Genomic DNA, 26,433 nt, shown 5'->3' with positions numbered 1-26,433 from the left:
GGTGTTAGCTTGCCCCAGACCTGGGTTTGTCCATATTGATGTCTCCACATGTCACCTCTGTTTGTGTAGGATGTGGCCTCCGTAGCACCCTTATAATGTGAACCCAGACTCAATATGATGTAAGTGTTTGCTAAATTACAATGTTGAAATTATTTTAAGCATTTCCTTTTTTGTATGTGAGTGTGACTGACCTCAATCTCTCCAGTTTACAGTGTGAATTATTCAGTATGTCACACAGTATCTGCACTCCTTTATTTTCTATTTTGTTCCCACTGAGGTCCAACTCTCTCAGGTGTGAAAGGTTTGAACACAGTTCTGAAGTCAGGATGAGACAATGTTTCTCTGTAATTCTGCACCCACACAGGCTGAAAAAAAGAGAAAAGACAATGAATCATTTCCATGTTAGGTTTGTCTGAGTTAAATGCATTATAACTAAATGTCATGTAGCACACTAAGGGGCCATTCACATATCGCGCCTAAAAATGCTAAGCAACCACGACCTGCTCTCTCCATGAAGACGCGGAAATTTCAGCAAAGGATAAATGGATAAGCACTAAAAATCACTTTCTTTTATAATGACTTGTATGAAATAGCATAACCTAAAAGAATGACTTGTGGATTGATGTGAATGCCAGCAAGAAGGAGTAATGCTCAGAATGCTTGTGGATTAAACATCTCCAATGACGTTCATTGCCATTGATTGATTGATTTTATTGGGTTACAAGAAAAGGTAGGATATAAATTTAATTGTGAACTGTTATTAGGCTACTGATTTTATGATTGATCATGCTAGCTACGGCATTCAAGTCCATACACGTCTAACAAGATGTGACTACCCTGGTGAATAATCAGCATTACAAAAATAAATATTTATATTTAAGGGTTATTCACGATTACATTTTGCTGCCAAGGTATCTAGTGTTTACAGTGCTTTTTATATGTTTCACATTTTCAGAAGCAAACTGAAACACTTTTTATATACTGCTTAATACAGCGCCATCTTTTCAAGAATAAAGTTCAACATAAACATATACTCTTTAAATTCCAAAGTGGGGGAAAATATACTTTTATCAGTACTTTATAAAAACGTGATTTAACATAGCGAATATAGTAAAAGAGCATTACTGGAATTGAGGATGTTAGAATAAACCTGAAACACACATGATGGATGGAAGATTACGTCTCGGCAGAGCAAAAGTGGCAATTTCTGACTTTGTGGGTGTTTTCAAACTGCTGGGTATTGATGTCCGGTTCGCAAACTAATCATTCTTTTGAAAGTTTGTTTGTTTGTTTGTTTTTGTGAACCGATCAAACCGATTTACCAAATCGGACTGAATTGTGAAAAACAGTTAGCATCTAGAGTCAGCAATGATCCATAATTTTTTTACGTTTCTCATTTTCAGACATGCCTTACAATCCCTACAATTTGAAATAAACCAAACAAAGTATCTGTTACTCCTGTAACTCAACAGCACTGCTGTTCACTGCAAAATGTTGATTATCAAAAGTGTGGCCTGTGGGATAACAGTGAAAATAAGTACACATATAAATCCAATTGCAGTTGTTAGTGAAGGCTGCACTTAAATGTTGCAATGACAACATACTGCACTAAATTAAAAGTCTAAATGTTACAAATAAGTACAATATTGACTGCTACCCAGCAGTTTGAAAACACCAACAATGTAAGAAATGATCACTTTTGCTCTGCAGAGACCTAATCTTAATTCACTGCATGACATCCATCAAGTGTGTTTCAGGTTTATTCTAACATCCTCATTTCCAATAATGCTCTTTTACTATAGTCGCAATGTTGAATCACGTTTTATAAAGTACTGATAAAAGTATATTTTCCCCCTCTTTGCAATTTATGCTGAACTTTATTCTTGAACAGATAGCGCTGTATTAAGCAGTATATAAAAAGGGAAGTCATGGCCTAGAGGTTAGAGAGTTTGACTCCTAACCCTAGGGTTGTGGGTTTGAGTCTCGGGCCGGCAATACCACGACTGAGGTGCCCTTGAGCAAGGCACTGAACCCCCAACTGCTCCCCGGGTGCTGCAGCATAAATGATGCCCACTGCTCTGGGTGTGTGTTCACGGTGTGTTTGTGTGTGTTCACTGCTGTGTGTGTGCACTTTGGATGGGTTAAATGCAGAGCACAAATTCTGAGTATGGGTCACCATACTTGGCTGAATGTCACGTCACTTTTTAAAAGTGTTTCTGTTTGCTCATGAAAATGAGTCTGAAAAGTCTGTGTATTTGTCAAATATTGAATTGTCATACTGAAAGTGTCAACCTGTTTGCACATTTGCCTCTTGTACTTTCCTGTGTATCTTAATATTTAAGACTACAGTATAAGGAACATATGCACATTGCCTCTTTTACATCCCTGGGTATATTAATATTTAAGAATACAGTGTACTTCCATGCACCTTTTTTCCCAATATTAACTTTTTAATATTTTATTCTTATATTTTTATTGTTTACTTTTAGTTCATTCTTTCATAGATATATTTATGTATATTTTCATCTGTGTTGTAGTCTTAATAATTGCACTGTCCATGGAGCGGACCTGACTCACATTTCACTCACTGCCGGTTATATATGCTCTATATAATTGTGTATGTGACAAATAAAAATCTTGAATTTTGTAATACTGGTAGCACTAACATAAATATTTTATGACAAACTGTACGTTACAATAAAGTAAAAACTTTGAAGTATGTTGATGGTTGTATTTTTTTGTTGTTTATCTCAGTATTCCTATCAGTGTTGTATAAGGGTTTTTATGCATAATTGTAACATTAGAATGTGATAAAAAAAAAGCTGTTTAACATTTCAAAGATTACTACTGATTATTTCAAATGGTTACTAATGACACATCATCTGAATATTTTCATGTCTGGAAAAAAATCTGGAATCAAACAGGTTAAGTGAAGAAAGAAACTCTGTTGTTACTGTTGCTAATTATAAATCACAGTAGTCTGTGTTTCATAAGCAAACCTCCAGAAACATGTATTTCATTACCTCTTAAAATTCACAAAAAGCTCCATCAGTGTTACAGAAGATATTTAACTCTGTCAGAAAAATATATTGTCATGCAAGTTTTTTTACTGAGTAATGAAACTAACTGTATTTTTTCCAGTTTGCATTCTGAACTGCCCAACAGAACTCCAAGGCTTTCAACTCCAGAGTCTCCTAGTTGATTCACACTGAGGTTCAGCTCTCTCAGGTGTGATGGGTTTGATTTCAGAGCTGAAGTCAAGATGATACACTGTTTCTCTGTAATACTGCATCTACATAGACTGAAGACAAGAGAAAAGATTAAATACATTGTGAATAAAACCCATACTGGTACTAATACGCCACCAAAAACCTGAAAACCTAACTAGATGACCATAAACCAAGAAACCATACAAAATTTGATTAAGAACTGATTTAGTGAAAAGTACTATTAGTCCTGTAAAAGCCATCTTACTGTCAATTTTTTTTACAGTCATTCATGTTACATCAGTTTTTTTTTTCTCTTCTTCTAATTTATTTTTGTTGTTATTGTTGTTGTTGTTGTTTTTGCAGATAAGTTTTTTCAGACTTCAGCATGTGAAAATGTTACAGGTTTTGGAGGAGTTTGTTTTTATTTTATTTTTCTACTGTCACACTACTGAATCATCAGTCCATCAGCTAATGGCATAATAAACTTTAATCACAATGTAATTGCTGTACAGTACAATGTTACTAACTCTAGTTTTTCCAGCTTGCATTGTGGATTCATCAGTATATCACAGAGGTGTGTTGCTCCCATCTGGCCAAGTTCATTCCCACTCAAGGCCAGCTCTCTCAGGTTTGATGACTTTGATTTCAGAGCAGAAGTCAGAGCTGAACAATCTTCAGCTTTTATTGCACAGTACCTTAACCTGCATTCAGAGAAATAAGATAACCTTTTCATTTTGTTTCTTTAAAATACCAAAACACTAAATTGTTTGTTGTATGTGAATGTTCCTCACCTCAATCTTTCCAGTTTTAATCGTGAATCCTTCAGTATATCATAAAATTTATTCACTCTTGTGTGTTTAAGTACATTTCCACTGAGGTCCAGTTCTCTCAGGTGTGATGGGTTTGATTTCAGAGCTGAAGTCAGGAAGACACACTGCTTCTCTTTAATACTGCATTTACACAGTCTGGAGAGAAAAAAAAAAAAAAAAAACCCAGCAAGAACAATGGTCCTTGTCTTACTACATACATATTTTTTTGTCTCTTATTTATTGTTGCAGCAAAAGTTAATCTCATAATATTTCTGCAGAACATGCACACAACCAGTATATTTTATCAAATACTTTATTTAAACACCTATTATTAAAGGTGACAGAAATACAGCTGAATTATAGATGTAGTGCAAGGGTTTAAATACTGTAAACTGGGCCTCTTTGACTAAACAGTGACTTTCAATCAAACTGCTGTACAGTACAATGATACTAACGCTAGTATTTCCAGCTTGCATTGTGGGATCATCAGTAGATTGCTAATGTTTTCAAATCCAGAGTCTCCTAGTTTATTCTCACTCAGGTCCAGTTCTCTCAGATGTGATGGGTTTGATTTCAGAGCTGAAGTCAGAGCAGAACATCCTTCATCTGTCATATCACAGCCTCTTAACCTTCATTAGGAAAAAGCGGAAAATAAAACATTTTGTAAAGACAAACGAAGAGGAATAATTTTTATTACACCAGATAACAAAATACTCTCTCACAAAATGTTCATTAAAAGATACTGAGCATAAAGTGTGTTTAAAAACTGTCAAAGTGATTTTAAGCAATTTGTTTCTTATATGTGAATGTTACTGACCTCAGTCTCTCCATTTTACAGTGGAAATCAATCAGTAGATCAGATAAGTGCTTCACTCCTTTGTTTTCTATATTATTTCCACTCAGATCCAACTCTCTCAGGTGTGATGGGTTTGATTTCAAAACTGAAGTCAGGATGAAACACTGTTTCTCTGTAATACGGCATCCACACAGACTGAAGGCAAAGAGAGAAAGAACAATGAATCAGATCTATGAAGATCATCTAGAGTTTTGGAGGATTTGGATTGTTTGCCTGACTGTCTTCTGAAAGTCACACTTGAAATTCTCTCGAGCATCAGTTATGGAACATTAGTTCTATTCCAGATGCAATCACTTGACATCAAATTTAGGACCAGTTCTTCAATATCAATTCCACACTTTTGCTCAACGGGGCAAATGTGTTTACATCTGCTGGTCCCAGTTACATACAGTAAGGTTTCCTTAGTTAACTAAATTAGTTACCATGAATTAATGAAGAACAATACTCATACAGCTCTTAACATTACTCACTGTGAACCATGAAAAAACAACAATTTACGAAAATTAATCTGATCCAGCTTGCAATCATTATAGTACTGTATGTGTGCTTGCTGCCATTTCAAAAACCAAATCAATAAAAATTGTATTTAATCAGGAATAAAGGTTTAGTGTGAACATCAGCCAATAAGGACTGGTGCCCGATTAGTTGGTACATCACTACTTTGCTTTGTTCTAAATCGCGCACTAAACCATTTTGAGGGGTTTGTAAGTTCTGGAAAAAAATGTCTCGGTTACGTGCATAACCCTCTTCCCTGAAGGAGGGAACAGAGACGTCAGACCAATGAATTGGGATCTCAGAGAGAGACCAATGTACTTTAATTGTATACTAAATGCGCCAATGCACATTGGCATTCGATAATTGCATCCAGCTGCTGCTGATCATAACACGAGTATAACTAGGCAGCTGATGCAATGCATAATCGGGTTTTTTGCTGAGGAGCATAGCCGGTTAGAAGGGAGGATACACCGCCAGGAATGGCAGAGCGGAGTCTGCCAAGGTAAAGACACAGGCTCACCAAGAGAGGAACCGTAGAATGGAAGAATACACACATGCGATCATATGGCACCTAGCCACAAAGAGAACCATTGTTCTTCCCTCTACAGTAAATTAAATAATTACTGACCCAATATCAAACTTACTTGGCCTAAATTTTAAGACTAAATTCAATTTTATAATTATTTTTGTTTATAATGGCCTGTTTAACTGTAATACTTCATATTGTGACTCCTCTGGCTCAAACAAATGAGAAAATAATATTATCAAATACGTGTTAAATTATATAAGATACTCACATTAGTGCGTTGAGTTTACAGTGTTTATCCTGCAGTAGAGCAGCAATCTGATTCACTCGTGTGTCTCCTAGTTCATGTTCACTCAGATTCAGTTCTCTCAGGAGTAACGGGTTTTCACCCTTAACTTTTATCACATATTGGCAGGCTTCATTTGCAGTAGAACCCAAAAACCTGAAAAAGTAGGATTCAGTTATTCTGAAATAAATATCCATTGCCATACAATACATGTTGTCAAGACAGAATACATTATTGTTTCTAATGACAAGCTCTAGTTACTGTTTTACTTTGAACATAAAAAAATACTTTTTAACGTCCAAATATTTATTTTAAAGAAATGTCCCGAAGAGCAGAAGGAGAAAAATATTTTCAGTTCAAATATGGACAATGACATTAGCATTCTTATTGGTCTCAATATCATTCTAGACGCAGCATGTTTGTGAAGAACTGGAGACTCACAGATCTGCTGCAGAGCGACACAGTGTTGGGAATATGGGCTTAATGGAAATTAGGTGCATTCAGAAAAAGTTAATACCAAACTACTGAATATCAGCACATCTATAATTTCTTTTTAACCTGTAGTGTTTCTTGTACCTAAACTAAACGGTGTTGAAATTTGTATCTAATTGCACAGAACGCTTAGATGCACAAAATTATATTTTGTATGAATATTGAGCCTGCATATCATTAATAATGTATTGTTTTATCACATCTCACCTCAGTGTCTTCAGTTGACAGTTTGGATCCTGTAGTAAATCACTGAGTTCCTTCACTCCTGATTGTCCAGGATCATTTCCTGTGAGATCCAGCTCTATCAGGTGTGAAGGGTTTGATCTTAGAGCTGAAGCCAGAGCTTTATAACCTTCTTCAGTGATACTGCAGTCTGAAAGTCTAGATGAAGACATGAGCAATGTCTCAAATGTATTCAGTTACTCAATTAGGAGATTTTCAAGATTTTCTTTTTCAGATTATGGTATTTAGAATTATCTATGCCCAAAAAATGCTATGTGACAATGTTGCCAAAATATTTTTAGACAAATTCATACTACTGATTTTTACTACTGTAAAATATATTACTGACATAAATTTTCTGTTCATGTTTAAATTCTCCAAATTCAAACCTGAGTATCTGCAGTGTGCACTGAGAGTTTGCCAATAGAGTGGAGATTTCAGTCACTCCAGAGTTTTCTAGTTTATTTCCACTCAGATCCAGCTCGATCAGGTTTGAAGGGTTTGAACTAAATGCTGATGCCAGAGCAGCACAACCTTCTTCTGTAATTTTGATGCAATTAAACCTGTAGAAAAGAGGAAAAACAAATAAGGTTGACATACAATTGTGCAACTAGTAAATTTGGCTATTACTATTTTAGTCCACAACATGAGATACTTGCATCAGTTTTTTCAGTCTACACTGTTCATTCTTAAACAGAGTTGAGAAGATTTTCATTCCGGAGTTTCTGAGTTTAGTTCCACTCAGATTCAGTTCTGTCAGATTTGAAGGGTTTGAATTTAAAGCTGCAGTCAGAATATATGACTCTTCTTCTGTGATATCGCTGTTATTCAGACTGTGTTCACAGAAAATACAGATACAAATGAAAGCAGTTTCAAACAAATATTTATCAAGAGTTAGTTAAAAGTCAACACGGCCTGGTAAACGATACATAAAACACCCAGCAAGTTCAAATGTATTAAAAATATCATGATAATGTTAAAACTTACATCAGTTTTTTGAGTTTACAGTGTTTATCCTGCAGTACCACAGAAAGTTTGTTCAATCCTGAGAGTCCTAGTTCATGTTTACTCAGATTCAGCTCTCTTAGCAGTAACAGGTTCTCACCCAGAACTCTATTCACATACTGACAGGCTTCATCTGCAGCAGGATCCAAAAACCTGCAGAAGAGATGATGAAGCAGAATTCAATCCCAGACAGCAACATAGTGTTGGCCCAGATCTGGCACACATCTGGCCCGTGTGAAATCCATGCGGGCCAGATGTGGGCTCGATCTGTGCCGAAACTGCTTGCTGTCTGGGATTCTACTAAACTTGATTTAATAAAAATAGCATCTGACTCTTATGGGAAACAATGAGAAATTGTTTATCTTGAATTCACCTAGGCACAAAAGATTGCTTTAGTGAAATAATATTTGTATTAATACTAAACAGAATGTCATTTACTTTGTATCATTTCATTACATCTCACCTCAGTGTCTTAAGTTGATAGTTTGGATCCTGTAGTAAATCATTGAGCTCCTTCACTCCTGATTGTCCAGGATCATTTCCTGTGAGATCCAGTTCTATCAGGTATGAAGGGTTTGATCTCAGAGCTGAAGCCAGAGCTTTATAACCTTCTTCAGTGATACTGCTGTCTGAAAGTCTGCAGAAAGGTGAAAACATCCAAGTTAAAAACAAAGATCAAAACATGACTTCATTACTATTAGCATTCCTCACATAATTTGGATGTTTATATTTCCCAGCACCTCAAAAATGCATTCTGTTTATCAATACTTTATAAATCTTTCTACACAATCATGTTTTTCACTACTGGAAGTAACATTACTGACTTGTTCCTTGTTACACAATGCCAGTTTACAGACCAGTTGGAGCTTTAGCTGTACACTGATTCATGTTTAAATTAACTTAATTCAGACCTGAGTATCTGTAGTGTGCATTGTGAATTTCTCAGCAGACTGGAGATTTCTGTTACTCCCAAGTTTCCTAGTTGATTCTCACTCAGATCCAGCTCTCTGAGGTTTGAATTAAATGCTGATGCCAGAGCAGCACAACCTTCACCTGTAATACTGATGAAGTTCAACCTATAGAAGAGAGAACAAATAAAATAAAAATATCTATACACAATTATGCATCTAATTGGTTTAGCTATTAATTTTATCCAGCAATATGAGATTTACGATGATAATCATACTCTAAAGTAAGGCTACTTCCACACAAAGTCAGAGCTTTCCCTATTTGATCTTTTATATTTCCTCATATAAAGAAATATCTGCTTCCACGCGAAACCACAAAACAGACTCAGTATACATGCAGTATACAGTGCTGTCCACACGAAAACACAAGGGTGGCGTTTTCAGATTTATCCATTCGGTTTCACTCTCCCAAAATGCCTGATCCATGTGGACAAAACATCTATACAATACAAAATGTATGCGTATACAGCTAAATGGGTCTCCGCGTGGACAGGGCCTAATATACACTCACCTAAAGGATTATTAGAAACACCATACTAATACTTTGTTTGACCCCCTTTCGCCTTCAGAACTGCCTTAATTCTATGTTCCATTGATTCAACAAGGTGCTGAAAGCATTCTTTAGAAATGTTGGCCCATATTGATAGGATAGCATCTTGCAGTTGATGGAGATTTGTGGGATGCACATCCAGGGCACGTTCAGACACATCCCAAAGATGCTCTATTGGGTTGAGATCTGGTGACTGTGGGGGCCATTTTAGTACAGTGAACTCATTGTCATGTACAAGAAACCAATTTGAAATGATTCGAGCTTTGTGACATGGTGCATTATCCTGCTGGAAGTAGCCATCAGAGGATGGGTACATGGTGGTCATAAAGGGATGGACATGGTCAGAAACAATGCTCAGGTAGGCCGTGGCATTTAAACGATGGCCAATTGGCACCAAGGGGCCTAAAGTGTGCCAAGAAAACATCCCCCACACCATTACATGACCACCACCAGCATGCACAGTGGTAACAAGGCATGATGGATCCATGTTCTCATTCTGTTTACACAAAATTCTAAATCTACCATCAGAATGCCTCAACAGAAATCGAGACTCATCAGACCAGGCAACATTTTTCCAGTCTTCAACTGTCCAATTTTTGTGAGCTCGTGCAAATTGTAGCCTCTTTTTCCCATTTGTAGTGGAGATGAATGGTACCCGGTGGGGTCTTCTGCTGTTGTAGCCCATCCGCCTCAAGGTTGTGTGTGCTGTGGCTTCACATATGCTTTGCTGCAAACTGGATGTTTTTTCCTTTACACACCATTCTTTTTAAACCCTAGAAATGGTTGTGCATGAAAATCCCAGTAACTGAGCAGATTGTGAATACTCAGACCGGCCCGTCTGGCACCAACAATAAATATTATATATATATATATATATATATATTGCATTTTATGATAAAATACTTAAGCCTAAACCATTTTTACAACCCTACACTGAACAAGCAGTTTGGAGAATGGTTGGTATGATACAGTTATAATACAACCCGAATTCCGGAAAAGTTGGGACGTTTTTTAAATTTTAATAAAATGAAAACTAAAGGAATTTCAAATCACATGAGCCAATATTTTATTCACAATAGAACATAGATAACGTAGCAAATGTTTAAACTGAGAATTTTTACACTTTTATCCACTTAATTAGCTCATTTAAAATTTAATGCCTGCTACAGGTCTCAAAAAAGTTGGCACGGGGGCAACAAATGGCTAAAAAAGCAAGCAGTTTTGAAAAGATTCAGCTGGGAGAACATCTAGTGATTAATTAAGTTAATTGATATCAGGTCTGTAACATGATTAGCTATAAAAGCTTTGTCTTAGAGAAGCAGAGTCTCTCAGAAGTAAAGATGGGCAGAGGCTCTCCAATCTGTGAAAGACTGCGTAAAAAAATTGTGGAAAACTTTAAAAACAATGTTCCTCAACGTCAAATTGCAAAGGCTTTGCAAATCTCATCATCTACAGTGCATAACATCATCAAAAGATTCAGAGAAACTGGAGAAATCTCTGTGCGTAAGGGACAAGGCCGGAGACCTTTATTGGATGCCCGTGGTCTTCGGGCTCTCAGACGACACTGCATCACTCATCGGCATGATTGTGTCAATGACATTACTAAATGGGCCCAGGAATACTTTCAGAAACCACTGTCGGTAAACATAATCCGCCGTGCCATCAGCAGATGCCAACTAAAGCTCTATCATGCAAAAAGGAAGCCATATGTGAACATGGTCCAGAAGCCCCGTTGTGTCCTGTGGGCCAAGGCTCATTTAAAATGGACTATTTCAAAGTGGAATAGTGTTTTATGGTCAGACGAGTCCAAATTTGACATTCTTGTTGGAAATCACGGACGCCGTGTCTTCCGGGCTAAAGAGGAGGGAGACCTTCCAGCATGTTATCAGCGTTCAGTTCAAAAGCCAGCATCTCTGATGGTATGGGGGTGCATAAGTGCATACGGTATGGGCAGCTTGCATGTTTTGGAAGGCTCTGTGAATGCTGAAAGGTATATAAAGGTTTTAGAGCAACATATGCTTCCCTCAAAACAACGTCTATTTCAGGGAAGGCCTTGTTTATTTCAGCAGGACAATGCAAAACCACATACTGCAGCTATAACAACAGCATGGCTTCGTCGTAGAAGAGTCCGGGTGCTAACCTGGCCTGCCTGCAGTCCAGATCTTTCACCTATAGAGAACATTTGGCGCATCATTAAACGAAAAATACGTCAAAGACGACCACAAACTCTTCAGCAGCTGGAAATCTATATAAGGCAAGAATGGGACCAAATTCCAACAGCAAAACTCCAGCAACTCATAGCCTCAATGCCCAGACGTCTTCAAACTGTTTTGAAAAGAAAAGGAGATGCTACACCATGGTAAACATGCCCCGTCCCAACTATTTTGAGACCTGTAGCAGAAATCAAAATTGAAATGAGCTCATTTTGTGCATAAAATTTTAAACTTTCTCAGTTTAAACATTTGCTATGTTATCTATGTTCTATTGTGAATAAAATATTGGCTCATGTGATTTGAAAGTCTTTTAGTTTTCATTTTATTAAAATTTTAAAAAAGTCCCAACTTTTCCGGAATTCGGGTTGTAGTAGTATTTACGTCTTATTTCTTGATCTTTGAATGCTAAGGCCTCAAGCTTTTGTTTTGGTGTAAAACTGCACAGTGACTTAAGTCTTTTTGTTTACACTTTGCTTCAAATCTGGTGAAATGCTGTAAACATCATTCCACAAAAATGATGGAAATTCTGCAAATGTATAATTAAGTGAACCTTCCACATGCCCGTTAAAAGCTGTTTAATTAATGGGTTACACTTTTAAAATACTTACTTCAGCTTTTCCAGTCTACACTTTACATTTTCAAACAGAGTCAAAATAATCTTCATTCCTGAGTTTCCTAGTTTATTCTTACTCAGATTCAGCTCTTTCAGATTTGATGGATTTGAATTCAGAGCTGCAGCCAGAACATGACAACCTTCTTCTGTGATATCGCTGTTATTCAGACTGCAGATTTGAGAAAACAGATTTAGTTTCATCTTAATATTTCCGGGTATGTATTAGTTGACAGTATGTATGACGGGTATGTATTAAATATTACTGGTGGGGATGATGATGATGATTATATGCACATAAAATTCATATATGGTATTTCAGTCAGCACTCTCTTATAAAAGATAGATAAAACAAACATAGCAGCAAGATCTTAAGTGTCACTGTAACAAATATATTAAAAAAAACTTACATCAGTGTGTTGAGTTTACAGTGTTTATCCTGCAGTAGAGCAGCGATCTGATTCACTCGTGTGTCTCCTAGTTCATGTTCACTCAGATTCAGTTCTCTCAGGAGTAACGGGTTTTTACCCACAACTCCAGTCATATACTGACAGGCTACATTTGCATCAGGTCCCAAAAACCTAAAGAAAGAAAGATGAAGCAGAATTTCATAAATAATTTACCTGCATAATATTTATTTTGTATTAGCGTACTTTATCACATAAGGTAAGTATGAGCCTGCATTTCATTTATATTTTTTTATTACACCATATCTCACCTCAGTGTCTTCAGTTGACAGTTTGGATCCTGTAGTAAATCATTGAGCTCCTTCACTCCTGATTGTCCAGGATCATTTCCTGTGAGATCCAGCTCTATCAGGTGTGAAGGGTTTGATCTCAGAGCTGAAGCCAGAGCTTTATAACCTTCTTCAGTGATACTGCAGTCTGAAAGACTAGAGGAAGACAAAAGCAATATGTTATATAATGTTATTACAAAACATTTTAATATAGAAAAAATGTCTAATGTATTTTGTTTATTCTTTCCTCTTCTGGTCAGAGGGGAAAAACATAATTCATCATCTGAAACCAAGCATGTCTTTCCCTCTTCTTTGGTTTACTACAGTAATTTTTATTTGATCAAAATAAATAATTATTAAAACTCAAAAGACATAGTTATTGTTATTATTAAATTCAAACACTGGTTCACCCAAGTTTCTCCAGTGTGCAGTTTGTATCTTCTAATCCGTTCTGGAGTTTCTTCACTCCCGAATCTTGCAGATTATTGTTGCTCATGTCAAGTTCTTTCAGACTGGAGTTTGATCTCAGGACTGTAGCAAGAATTGAACAGCTTTCTTCTGTTAGACCACAACCACACAGCCTAACATTTTAAACAGGAGAGGGAGAATTTACAAACACAAATCGCTCGATTCCAACATTTTGTGATTACTGAGAACTGTTTAGGTCACCTGATTTCTTTAACCGATTAAATGTGCACTATAATCTACATTAATAATACTCACTGTAGTGTGCTGAGTTTACAGTGTTTATCCTGCAGTAAAGCAGTGATCTGATTCACTCGTGTGACTCCTAGTTCATTTTCACTCAGATTTAGTTCTCTCATGAGTAATGGATTTTTACCCACAATTCCAGTCACATACTGACAGGCTTCATTTGCAGCAGGACTCAAAAACCTGCAGAAGAGATGAAGTAGGATATAATTTAATTCCCAAATAAACTTGATGAAAAAAAGCATCCAAATATGATGGACAGAAATGTGAAATAGTTTTTCTTGAATTTAAATTAATACAGCAGGTCTGCATTAGTGATATAATATTGTCAAGGTTGCCAAGGGAGATGCAGATGCAGAATGAAAAGGGGATGTTTATTGACAAATTAGACAAAGCACAATAGGAGGGAGTGGCTTGAATGGTCCAGACAGTAGGATAGGGCATACAACGGTGGAGCAGGCTGTTGGGGGGCGGGGGGGTGGGGGGTGGGGGGGGGCCGCTGAGGAGGGCCCTGGGTGACAACCGAGTGCAGGACTGTAGCGGAGGCTGTGCAAGGGACCAGACCACAGCACCAGGAACCAAGGGCACTTGGCTATGGAGGTGAAGCCAAAGTCAGACCTCCAGGCGGGGAGACCCAGTGGCCAGGGTGAAAGCAGCAGGCAAGACAGGAACAGACAGAATTCACAAAACGCTAGACAAAACTTAGACAACAAGAGAACAAAGAAATAATAATAATAATAAAAAACAAGAGCAAAAAGTCAGACAAGAATGCTATGACCTAGAAACAAGATAAAAGGGGAACTAGAGAGATAACCAAAGTTAACAAACCAAAGTAAACTAAAAAGGTAAATGAACAAATACAAAATAAAGTTCTAGAAATAACTGGAAAGACTAACCAAGAAAATAACTCAAAATGGGAAAATAAATACTGGAAAGAACAAGTCAAACTCAAGAGAAATTAAAAATGAGATCCAAACAAAAAGAAAAACTTAAACTAGACTAGAATAAACAGTGAAAAGATAAACTTAAACTAATAAATACCAGACTTTAACAGACAAGGAAAAATTCTATTAGTAAAGATCAGCTAGCAAGCTAAGCAAACACTAATGCCGCGTTTCCACCGCAGAAACTTTACCCAGGAACTAGGGACTTTGGCCTGGTACTTTGTGTGTTTCCACCGCAGGAACCAGGAACTAAATAAAGTTCTGGGTAAAAAAAATGCCCCTCAGAAAGTCCCTGCTGGCGAGGTGGTACTTTTTCAAAGTTCCGGAACTTTCGGGGGTGGGACTTGGGTGCTAAACATCCTGATTGGTTCAGTTCACGCAGCATTGGTTGAGTTCAACCACCATTTATTCGGATAATTTTCTAAATATTACTGTTATTGTGTCATGAAATGTAATTTTAAAAGTATTTTAGTCGAGAATGAAGTTGTTTAAAACTCAAATCTGTGGTTTATTTATAAAGAAAGCGTCTATTTAAAAATGTGTTTCGCCGGTCTCGGAGACGGTAAGCTCCACGCGATCAGCGGGAGCTCAGTGCTTATTTATCCGCTGAGAGCAGCCTCCCCTCGGCTAGATCTTCTGATATGTGCCGCTGGCTTTGATGTCTCTTTAGTGGTTAAACAAAATATAATTCGTTTTGGGTAAATCTAACAGGTTATATTTGGTCTGTATTCGATTTATCTATATGTTAAAATGAAAATAAAAGAGGCAAATTTATATAATATTTCATTTCATTTTAATGGCTGCATATATACACATATCCCTGAACTAAGTACATTACTGCAGCTGTTATTATGTTTAAATGAAAACGAAAGGAGGCAGTGGTATTTGATATCCCATTTTGTTTTAATGTAAATATAAAGAGAGGAAAATTGCAGTAGCCAAGGCGAGCTGACTGATGTTATCAAGTACGCTACTGTTTGCAAATTTACCGGACTTGTGTCGTCGCGGACATCACACTCCCGAGTCGAATGCACAAAGTCTGAACTACTGAGGATGCACGTCCAAAATCAGCATACTTTGTATTGAGAAACGTGCGCAGACCTACATCACAAGACTATTTGCCTAATCTTCCCGGTACTTTACACCGTGGTGGAAACGCAGAAAGCAACAGGTCTTGGGGGAAAAAATTCCTGGGGAAAAAAGTTCCTGGTACAAATGTTCTGGGCAATTTCGGTGGAAACGCGGCATAACTCACATACAAAATGAACCAGCATACACATGAGGGAAATAAGCACAATAAATAGGAAAGCACACAAACACAAGGCGAGAACAATCAATTAATGAGCACCAAACAAGGACTAAACGAGGGGGTGTGATAATGTGAAACAAGGGGCCAGGACGACAGGAGCACATGGCCAACATAAAGACAAAGCCATGTGATCATACACAGAAAAAACAGAGAAACACTAAACAAAGACAAAATAGACACAGCTGCCAGGGCAGAACCCTGACAGTACCCCTCTCCCAAAGGATACCTCCTGGCATCCAAACCAGGCAACCAAGTCCAGTGGGGTGCAGATGTTGCAGGACCAAAGCAACCAGGCAGCACATGAAAGGGGATGGGAAGGGTGGGAGTAAGTCCAGGGGTGTAGCCTGACAGGGTAGAGCTGAAGGAAGCAGGCATGGTTTTAGTATGGTTAAAGCCTTGCCGCAGAGAAGACTGGGCCATAGGGATTCGGGTGGTGGCATAAGTAGAAGAACTGACCGGCTTGACAAGTGATGGCTTGAAAGTGATAGAGGAAGTGGAGAGTTCTGGAGATTGGAGTATGTTAAGGTAGCCCCTCCTGAAGTTGGACTGGATCAGGAATGGGGGCTGGGACTGGCTCTGAGAGCTCTTGGATTGAAACTGTAGCAGACTTTGACAGACTCTGGAATGAAGCGGACTTGGGAGCTTGAGCCGACAATGGAGCAGGTTCAGGGGGAGACTCTTGACTTTCCACAGGTGCTGCAGAACTGCCCTCCGGGACCACTGGAATGGACTCAGGAATAGGTTCTGGACTTCCCTCTGGGGCTACTGGAACGGACTCGGGAATTGGTTCTGGACTGGCCTCCGGGGCTACTGAAACTGACTCGGGAGTAGATTCTTGACCACCCTCGGGGGCTACTGGAACGGACTCGGTAGTGGAATCTTGACCGCCCTTGGGGGCTGCTGAGCTGCCCTCCGGGGTGGGAGTTACATCTTGACCGTCCTCGGGGCTGTGGAATTACCCGCTGGGCCCACAGAGATTGGAGTCCTCTCTGGGCTAGACACAGGGGCTGGAAACAACACTCAAGCGAGGTCTGGGGCTGGAGCCGACGATGGAGCGAGCTCTGGGGATGGCTGCTCGCCACTGGACTCCAGGGTCATGAATGAAGCAGCAGACCACTTGAGATCTTCCGGGGAAACTGCAGGAAGGATCTCCAGACTAAGGTCTCTAGCACACCTGGCACGATCCCTCCTACCCCTTTGCCTCCCGGGCCTGTAAGCGGTCACATCACCTAGATCTTGACGTACTTGAACAGACGTTGACACATAATTTTCAGGACTGGACTTGACTGGCTTTGGATGAACTAGAACAGGCTTGGCTGACACAGGAATAGGGGCTAACAGGGGAACTACCCTCACAGCTTCCATGAGCTTGACTACTTCAGAGCACGTGGTTGACTCAGATGTGACTGTGAGAGATTCAGCCGATTCGGAGGCTGGAACCAGCACAGAGGTTTCAATGGCAGATGTAGCAGCTTTGGCCGCCCTCATTCTTCTTGCTCTCCTTTTCTCAGTGGGAGTCAAAAGATGATCAGGGACTTGACTCGATGGATGAGGGAGAGTGGGGTGATCACTGTAGGTGTAAGTATCTGCCAATACTTGCGGTGGTGCAAATAATTGGAAAAGTTCCAAAAGTCCAAGATCCTCAATTGCTCCATCTCCCACTGAGGCAGTGGATCGTCCAAAGAGAGGTTGAAGACATCCTTAAGGGCTGCATCCTGGTACTCAAGGCCACTGGACATAGTCCAAAAGAATTGGGCAAAGGCCCTCACCTCTTGCCCCTGCTGCCGAAGTGCACCCAGGCCTTGCTGGCGGGGCAGGCAGTCTCTCCTGAGCATTTGCAGGGGGTAGGATCTTGAGACTCATTCTGCTGGGTCCTGACTTGGCTGGTTCGTTCTGTCAAGGTTACTGAGGGAGAGGACCCAGATGCAGAATGAACAAGGGATGTTTATTGACAAATTAGACAAAGCACAATAGGAGGAAGTGGCTTGAATGGTCCAGACAGTAGGATAGGGCATACAGATGGGGGGGGGGGGGGGGGGTGACCACTGAGGAGGGCCCTGGGTGACAACCGAATGCAGGACTGTAGAGGAGGCTGTGCAAGGGACCAGACCACAGCACTAGGAACCAGGGGCACTTGTCTATGGAGGTGAAGCCACATACGTCAGACCTCAAGGCGGGGAGACCCAGTGGCCAGGGAGAAAGCAGCAGGCAAGACAGGAACAGACAGAACTCACAAAACGCTAGACAAGACTTAAGACAACAAGAGAACAAATAAATAATAATACAAAACAAGAGCAAAAAGTCAGACAAGAATGCTATGACCTAGAAACAAGATAAAAGGGGAACTAGAGAGATAACCAAAGCTAACTAACCAAAGTAAACCAAAAAGGTAAAAGAAACAAATACAAAATAAAGTTCTAGAAATAACTGGAAAGACTAACCAAAAAATAACTCAAAGGGGAAAATAAATACCTGAAAGAACAAGTCAAACTCAAGAGAAATTAAAAATGAGATCCAAACAAAAAGAAAAACTTAAACTAGAATAAACAGTGACAAGATAATCTTAAACTAATAAATACCAGACTTTAACAGACAAGGAAAAACTTTATTAGTAAAGATCAGCTAGCAAGCTAAACAAACACTAACTCACATACAAAACAAACCAGCAAACACATGAGGGAAATTAGCACAATAAATAGGAAAGCACACAAACACAAGCTGAGAACAATCAATTAATGAGCACCAAACAAGGACTAAACGAGGGGGCGTGGTAAAGTGAAACAAGGGGCCAGGACGAAAGAAGCACATGGCCAACATAAACAAAGACAAAGATATGTGGTCATACACAGGAAGAACAGAGAAACACTAAACAAAGACAAAATAGACACAGTTGCCAAGGCAGAACCCTGACAAATGTTTATATAAATAATTCACCTGCATTTAGTTTATTTTTATTATTTCATCACGTCTTACCTCAGTGTCTTCAGTTGACAGTTTGGATCCTGTAGTAAATCACTGAGCTCCTTCACTCCTGATTGTCCAGGATCATTTCCTGTGAGATCCAGCTCCATCAGGTGTGAAGGGTTTGATCTCAGAGCTGAAGCCAGAGCTTTATAACCCTCTTCAGTGATACCACAGTCAGAGAGTCTAGAAAAGGAATGAAAATGTTTCTAATTAATCAGCTATTCTTTAATTTAGCTTAACTCGTTTAACACTGCCAGCGTTTTTTATATTTTCACTAAAATTCCATTGTACCCAGAAATTTTGTTGTATGAATATCTCAACATGCAATACATAAAAATAAAGAACAGACCGTCTAATTTTAAACAATTTTCTTTTTTTATCAACACTTGAATGTATGTACATTTTCTAAAAAATCTAAATTTGGAGCAAAAAGCTGAAAAAAAAACATGTTTTCATCAAAGACTGCATCTGGATTATATCAGTATGATGATGAAAGCATGGATTAAGCACATTGTGTCCATCAGCACTCCAAAAGCTTTCACAGTTCTTTACCTCTTCCTGGATTGACATTTTACTCTATGACATTAGGTCGTTTTTCTTTATATGCTGTTAACTGTTGATGATTGCATTATTTTTCATATGCATCTGCTTACACATGAGATCGCTCGTTTCTGTGTTTTCATCATCTGTGCTTTTGATCAGGAAATTCTGGTCTCATTCAAGAGATGTATAATAGTGCCACTAAGCATAAAACAGTGAAAACACAGAAAGTTGTAAAATCTCATATTTGGCAGATGAGATAAAAGATGAGACAACTTGTCAGTGCTGGGGAAAAGAGTTAGCAATATTAATCCCTAAAGACATCTTCTACAATGAATTCTACAATGAAAAGTGAAAACTGATATGCAAATATATATATGCAGAGTTGGGTAACTTACTGTAAACAAATAACTTTTCCTGGTTATGCAGTAAATTAATGCGTTACGTTTAAAATGTATGGAATTTGATTACTTATGTCAATAAAATTACGTCACTTAAGTTACAAATGCAGCATTAAAAATTATGACGTACAAATCATGTTTTCGGCTTTAGTATGCATTTTAAAATGCCCCTATTATGGATTTTTGAAAATTACCTTTCATGCAGTGTGTAACACAGCTTTAAGCAAATGAAAACTCCTGCAAAGTTTTCAATCTGAAAGTGCACCAAGTTACTGTCTCTCAAAAGAAAGAGTCGAAGAGCCTTTTCATGTTGACGTCAACATGAAATATTAGCATATTGCCCACCCATTAGTTGGTCTTTTCACATTGGTCTGAATTAAAATCCAAATTCATTCTTTGCCATTAGGTGCCGATTTTGGAGCAGTAAAATAGCGGTTTCCCTGGTAACACTATACACAAAGCAGAACTGTGCTCACAAACTCTGCTTTATTCGAGATTGAGCTCACTGCAGAGCAAAAGTGGGCGCTTCTGAATTTGTGGGTGTTTTCAAACTGCAGGATGTTACTCAATAATGCAATCAAAATGATCCCCCTTAATTAACCCCACCCATAAACCAACGTTTTCATGAGCAAAAGAAAAACTTTTTATACTGCTTAATACAGCATCATCTGTTCAAAAATAAATGCAGTGCTGCATGAATTTGAACACACCTCTGTACTTGGCTTTATCAGGCATGACGAAATAAAAATGAGACCAATCAACACAGATTAGCATCAGTTGTTTGGAAAAATGAATAATTTGGGAGTCATTGAGCAAGTAAGGTAAAAATAAATGCATATTATAAGACAATGAATGTGTTATTTTGACCTTGCATGCATGTCAACTGGTTGTTTGGGACTCCCAAAACATAAACCTTTCATTACCCATAATATGGGCACTTAAAAAAAAAAAAAAAAATCACCGGAGAATGTGAGCTAAAATGAGTCCTACAACATTTAGATGCAATGAAATGTTGTATTTCAATTTGTATGAATCATATTTCAAAATGTTGCATTCAACATATTTTAGTCTGGCATTACAGTTTGGGAAATGTTCAGTAAGTTAATGTGTACAAGTTTATGTCACACAGTAACACTAATAGAAGCAAAAATAAAGGACTCATCAGAATGAGATCATCCGAGAGAAGAGAATGATCACATGAGCTCTGTCGTCTTCTTCCAAATTGGCTGTTGCTCCCGAAAGTCGCTCTTCATTTGCACTGTACTGGCAGAAGATTTTAAAGGTAATGAGTCTGATGGAGGCCTAGTACGTGGGGATGGAACTGGCTTATGAGCTAATCGCTTTGCTTAAAGATCCAATTTACGTATTTGGATGTCTCGGTCAGCCTGAGTCTCTACTACATGAAGCCTAATCATTTCTGCCTTACATTCCTGTTTTTTTAATCAAAAGCTCCATTTCCTTTAACTTTAAGGCAACCCTAGGGTCATGAGACACCACAGAGTTTAGATTCACATTTTCAGCTGTGGTTTCCACTACCTCTTCAGACTGAACCACAACACCACCTTCAGACTCCTCTGGCAAAATACCAGCATCTACCAATTTCCCAAACAGGTCATCCTTAAACACTTGCTTTGTAACATCTTTTCAAATGTCAATATGGAAGAACTCCACCACCAAAATAAGATATTTCGTACAACGATTAAATGCCTCTGTTGTAGGACAAAGAGTAAACTCAGTATAGTCAAAGTCCATTATGCCGATGCCTGCAACACTTTCCTCCCCACCTACAGTCGAAAACAGTCAAACAATTTGAGAGAAAGAGCACTTACCATTAGACAATTAAAAGACGAGCGGACGAGCCCCCACTTGTTACGATCCCCTTTCCCAGTCTAGGGTTGGGAGTGGGAGTAACAGGTTAACTTAAACTTATAAACGAACAAATTCAAGAAAAATGTGGAGGAATCACCTCAGTCCTCTGCTCCAGAAAATGCAACCACCACTTAGTTTGACCATTTAAGTAATTTATTTATAAAGGGAAGCAATAAAATGTCTTCAGGAGAGGGCCTGGCCAAAACAACAAACAAAACAGCAGCTGACTATCAGGAGGAGTACTAAATAATTTATCAAAGTAAAAGAAAAGAAATTAACAACAAAAGCTTTCCTCAACTTCCTCATTAACCAAAAACAGGGGTAAACATGAGTACAAAATAAAATGGCACCCTCTCCCTACAGCTTCCAATACTAACCATAAATCAAATAAAGTGAGTTACAATACCTCTTAATAAGGATGGCTGAAGCGAAACAGTCGTTCCGAAGCTTTGCGAGATCCCGAAGCGCAGATGTGTCGAAACACTGATCCGAAGCGTGATTCGAAACACCCATGTCACGTGACTATGACCAAACGAAGCCTCGAAGTGTTTCACTAATTGTTTCATCAGGTGTGGCCCGCCGAATCAGCGTTTGATTGGAACGGTCGGGAACAGACCACACAATCGCACATCTGTATAAAAGTGAAATAAACGCATTTTGACCTCGTGGGTTTTTGTGAGAGGAGTTTGACTTTGAGATAGCGGATTTTTGGTGATATAGTGACATAGTGCGATTTGATTAGTTATAGGCAATTTAGACTTACATCTTAGACTTACATTAGATGCCGTACATCTGTGGTGTGGGAGCATTCCCATTTAGAAACCCCAAATAAAGTGAGATGTGTGTATTGTGATCGGCAGCTAGCCTACTGCAACAATACATCATCCATGATGTGCCATTTGAGGAGCACTCATCCTGCCATTTTGCAGGGTGCAGAGGATGGCATTCCCCCTGTACCTAGGCCTGCTACTGACACTGCTGGGCCATCTAAGCAAGGTATGCATTGTTTGGGATATAATTATAATTGAAATATAATTACAACCTTTTGGGACACTGTTTATAAAGTTTATAAGTTATATAAAGCACTGATTATAAACACTGGAAGGTTTCCAAATAATGAACCAGTAGGCTATACTTTTAATAGATGTGCACTAATTGAAGCTGTATTTTTCCAATGTATTTGTCTAAAAGTATGTTTTGTCTTCTCTTTTAAAAGTCAGACAGAGGGAATTGGATGAGGCTCTTATAAACATGGTGGTGAAGGATCTGCAGCCCTTCACCATTGTGGACTATGAGGGATTCAGGGCATTTGTGAACAAGCTTGATCCAAGCTATGTCCTCCCATCCCGGAAGGTGCTTAAAATAATGGTCAGCGAAAAGTACAACAAAGCCAAGGAGAAGACAATGGAGGACCCACAAAAGGCCGAATTTGTTAGCCTTACAGCTGACATGTGGTCCTCCATTAATATGGATGGATATCTTGGTGTGACTTGCCATTACATAACACCAGAGGCAAAAATGGCAACTGTTGTACTGGGTGTAAGGAGGTTTTACCAAACCCACACAGCCCAGCATCTCATGGAGGCTAAAGCCTTGCTAATGGCTGAGTGGGGAATAACCTCCAAAGTTCAGTGCATGGTGACCGACAATGCATCTAACATGATCCTAAGTGCCCAGCTACTCCACCTTCGCCATGTCCCATGTTTTGCTCATACTTTAAATTTGATTGTGAAAAAGGCACTAGATCAAACCCCAGTCATCAAATGAAATACGCCAGAAGGCCAGAAAGATAGTGGGGTTGTTCAGATCCAGCTGCAAAGCAAAGGACAAGCTTGTGGAGATGCAGAGCTTGATGGGAAGACCAACTCTGAAACTGATACAGGAGGTTGACACGAGATGGAACAGCACATTTGACATGCTATAGCGCTTGTATGACCAACGTGAACCAGTGGCTGCTGCACTTTCCAACTTAAACAATGATACTGCTCCCCTGACAAGTATTGATTATGACATTATTGAACAATCATTGTCAATACTGCAACCATTCAAACTCGCAACAACAGAGATGTCAGAGGAAAAGAGAGTGTCTGCTTCAAAGCTTATACCACTGTACAGGATGTTGCAGCACAAGCTTGCACAGAAAAAAGGAAATGCAACGCAGGAATCAACTGTTCAATTAGGTAGGCCACAATGACCATACTACCCATGTGATTGGCCATAACTGTCATATTATTGTCATTATTATAAATATGTGTTTCTCCTGTTTTGGCTCATAGGCTCACATCTGCAAGAAGGTCTGCACTCCAGATGTGGAGGTTATGAGAGTTTTAGAGCCTTGGCACTGGCTACACTGCTGGACCCAAGGTTCAAAAATGTGGCATTTGGAAATGCTGCCAAAGCCCAGGAAGCTGAAAAGCATATCACACTGGAGTGTGCTTCACTGATGCGTTCAAACACAAATCCTGGTGAGCAGTTTCAGTCTGTGTTATGTTATGTAATCTGAATCATGTAATATAATATATCCTTCATATATGCCGTCAGTTTAGGATTTGTTACTAATTGCTGTTTTCATTTTTATTCAGACCCAGAAATGTCAACATCACACCCATCATCATCATCATCATCACCATCACCATCAACATCAACACCAGTAGAAACACAGGACAGTTTATGGGAACTTTTTGATACTCGCATCCATCAAACCAAGATGATACACAATGCTACAGCTGATGCCACAGTGGAAGTGAAAAAATACATCAACGATGCGTATTTGCCCAGAACTCATGATCCACTAACTTACTGGAAAGAGAGAGCAGTAATCTTTCCTCATTTGTATGTGCTTGCAAAAAAATATCTTTGTATGCCAGCAACAAGTGTCCCTTGTGAGAGTATTTTTTCAAAGGCTGGAGATATTATCTGGAAAAAAAGAAGTAGGCTAAGTCCTTCCACAGCAGATAAATTAATATTTTTGAATAAAAATCTCTAAAAAAGTGAGACATTGTGGCTTGATTTCTTTTATTAATATTAATTTTTCATGACCAAAATAACATTATGCACAGTGAGGAGCCTATAGGTTACAAGCTTCACATATTAGAACATTATAATAATAAAAAAACAACACATTTTTTTAATGGCTAGTCAAGGTTGTTTCAGATCAACACCTGCAAGTGACCACTAGGTGTCACCGTTGAGACGGGTGTCGGATTGATTCGAAGCCTCGAAACAATATGGCACATTTGGTTCAACTGTTTCATTGGTTCACGAGGCCTCGATTTTGCCATCACTACCTCTTAATACCTTAACAAAAATAAAAAATAAATGTGCTACACTCTGTGGCTTCAACACACCAGTTGTGCACAGGAATACAATTCACTTTCAGTTCTGATCACTTAACAACTATTTTAACCTTACACCATCAACAAGGAACACAATGCAGGTCCGAGGCAGGGGAGAAGTGAGCCTCTCCCAAGCAGTGTTCCCTCTGCTCTTTTGTAGCAGCACCGTCTGCAGCACACACTCGGATGAGTACCACCTGTGGGCAATTTTAACTGCCTATCAGTCAGAGAGCGGTAGAGAGTGAGATAAAACACGCAGGATTCATAACCACACCCCAAAGGGTGGGGAAAACATACCTTAACAATTAATAAAAAAAACATACATCCTAGGGACGTAACATAAAGTTAAAGAATTCTCAACTTTGTCGAATCACTGGACATGCCCCATCCGGTCACCAATAGCCACTGCCCCTGTTGTTGCTGGAAATCGCCAGCTCTCTATTGAAATGAATGAGATCGTGTTACTTTGGCCCAATCCCAATTCTATTTTATACCCCTTTCCCTTCCCCTACCCCTCCACCTACCCCTTCCCCTTGTCCCTTGAAACAGAGTATTAAGGGGTAGGGGAGAAAATATTCCCCTAAGGATTATTGGGACACCTCTACTATGCCTTCAAATGTCATCATTCGTCGTCTAGCTCTTACAATACATCCATATACTGGTGTGCTGGTGTGCATTAGAGCCTTTAATTATCGTTCTGTATTAATGACACACATATTGGAAATCACGCACACACATCCAGGAGAAAATAAACTTGTCAACGCTGCCCCACAACTTTTATTAAATATAGTTTAAATACTGAATCGCTACATTATATTTTTCATTGACGAGAGGATACAATCACTGTTTTGAAGTAAACTCACTCCAAAGATTTAAACTCACAGACGCGAATGCATGCAACTTCCATGTCTCTCTCTCTCTCTCTCTCTCTCTTGAATAGGCAATATTTGAGAAAATGGTTTAGCGATTTCTAATTAGGGGATTAGTATACGGCAGTTATATGCTGTGGCACTATCATGCAGTCTGTAATGATATGATCTGTCCGCTGCTTTTGACACGGTTAACCACCAGATCCTCCTATCAACCCTACTGGCAAAAGGCATCTCAGGAACCACACTTCAATGGTTTGAGTCTTACCTATCAGATAGGTCCTTCAAAGTATCTTGGAGAGGTGAGGTGTCCAAGTCACAACATCTAACTACTGGGGTGCCTCAGGGCTCAGTTCTTGGACCACTTATCTTCTCTGTCTACATGGCATCATTAGGTTCTGTCATTCAGAAACATGGCTTTTCATACCACTGCTATGCTGATGACACTCAACTCTACCTCTCATTCAATCCTGATGATCCGACGGTTGTTATTCGCATCTCAGCTTGTCTAACA

The 26,433-nt window shown here is 39.0% G+C and overlaps 1 protein-coding gene and 1 long non-coding RNA gene across 2 annotated transcripts in view; one reads left to right on the top strand and one right to left on the bottom strand.

Moving 5' to 3' along the window:
* The window catches only part of LOC132159554 (uncharacterized), a 1,375,546-nt gene that overhangs the window by 1,026,971 nt on the left and 322,142 nt on the right, over positions 1-26,433 (bottom strand). The window contains exons 39-42 of the mRNA XM_059569099.1: positions 4,474-4,647; positions 4,001-4,174; positions 3,737-3,910; positions 3,128-3,301 (exon numbers count right to left, since the gene is read on the bottom strand). Coding sequence (XP_059425082.1) covers positions 3,128-3,301; positions 3,737-3,910; positions 4,001-4,174; positions 4,474-4,647 — 696 coding nt within the window. The remainder of the gene's footprint in view (positions 1-3,127; positions 3,302-3,736; positions 3,911-4,000; positions 4,175-4,473; positions 4,648-26,433) is intronic.
* Positions 1-26,433, top strand: part of LOC132159593 (uncharacterized) — a 200,473-nt gene that overhangs the window by 24,600 nt on the left and 149,440 nt on the right. The gene's annotated exons all lie outside the window — the stretch shown is intronic.

The sequence above is a fragment of the Carassius carassius genome, chromosome 16, assembly GCF_963082965.1.
Source record: "Carassius carassius chromosome 16, fCarCar2.1, whole genome shotgun sequence".
Lineage (NCBI taxonomy): Eukaryota > Metazoa > Chordata > Actinopteri > Cypriniformes > Cyprinidae > Carassius > Carassius carassius.
Note: the sequence above shows the minus strand (reverse complement) of the source record. Positions and strands in the feature narration are given on the sequence as shown.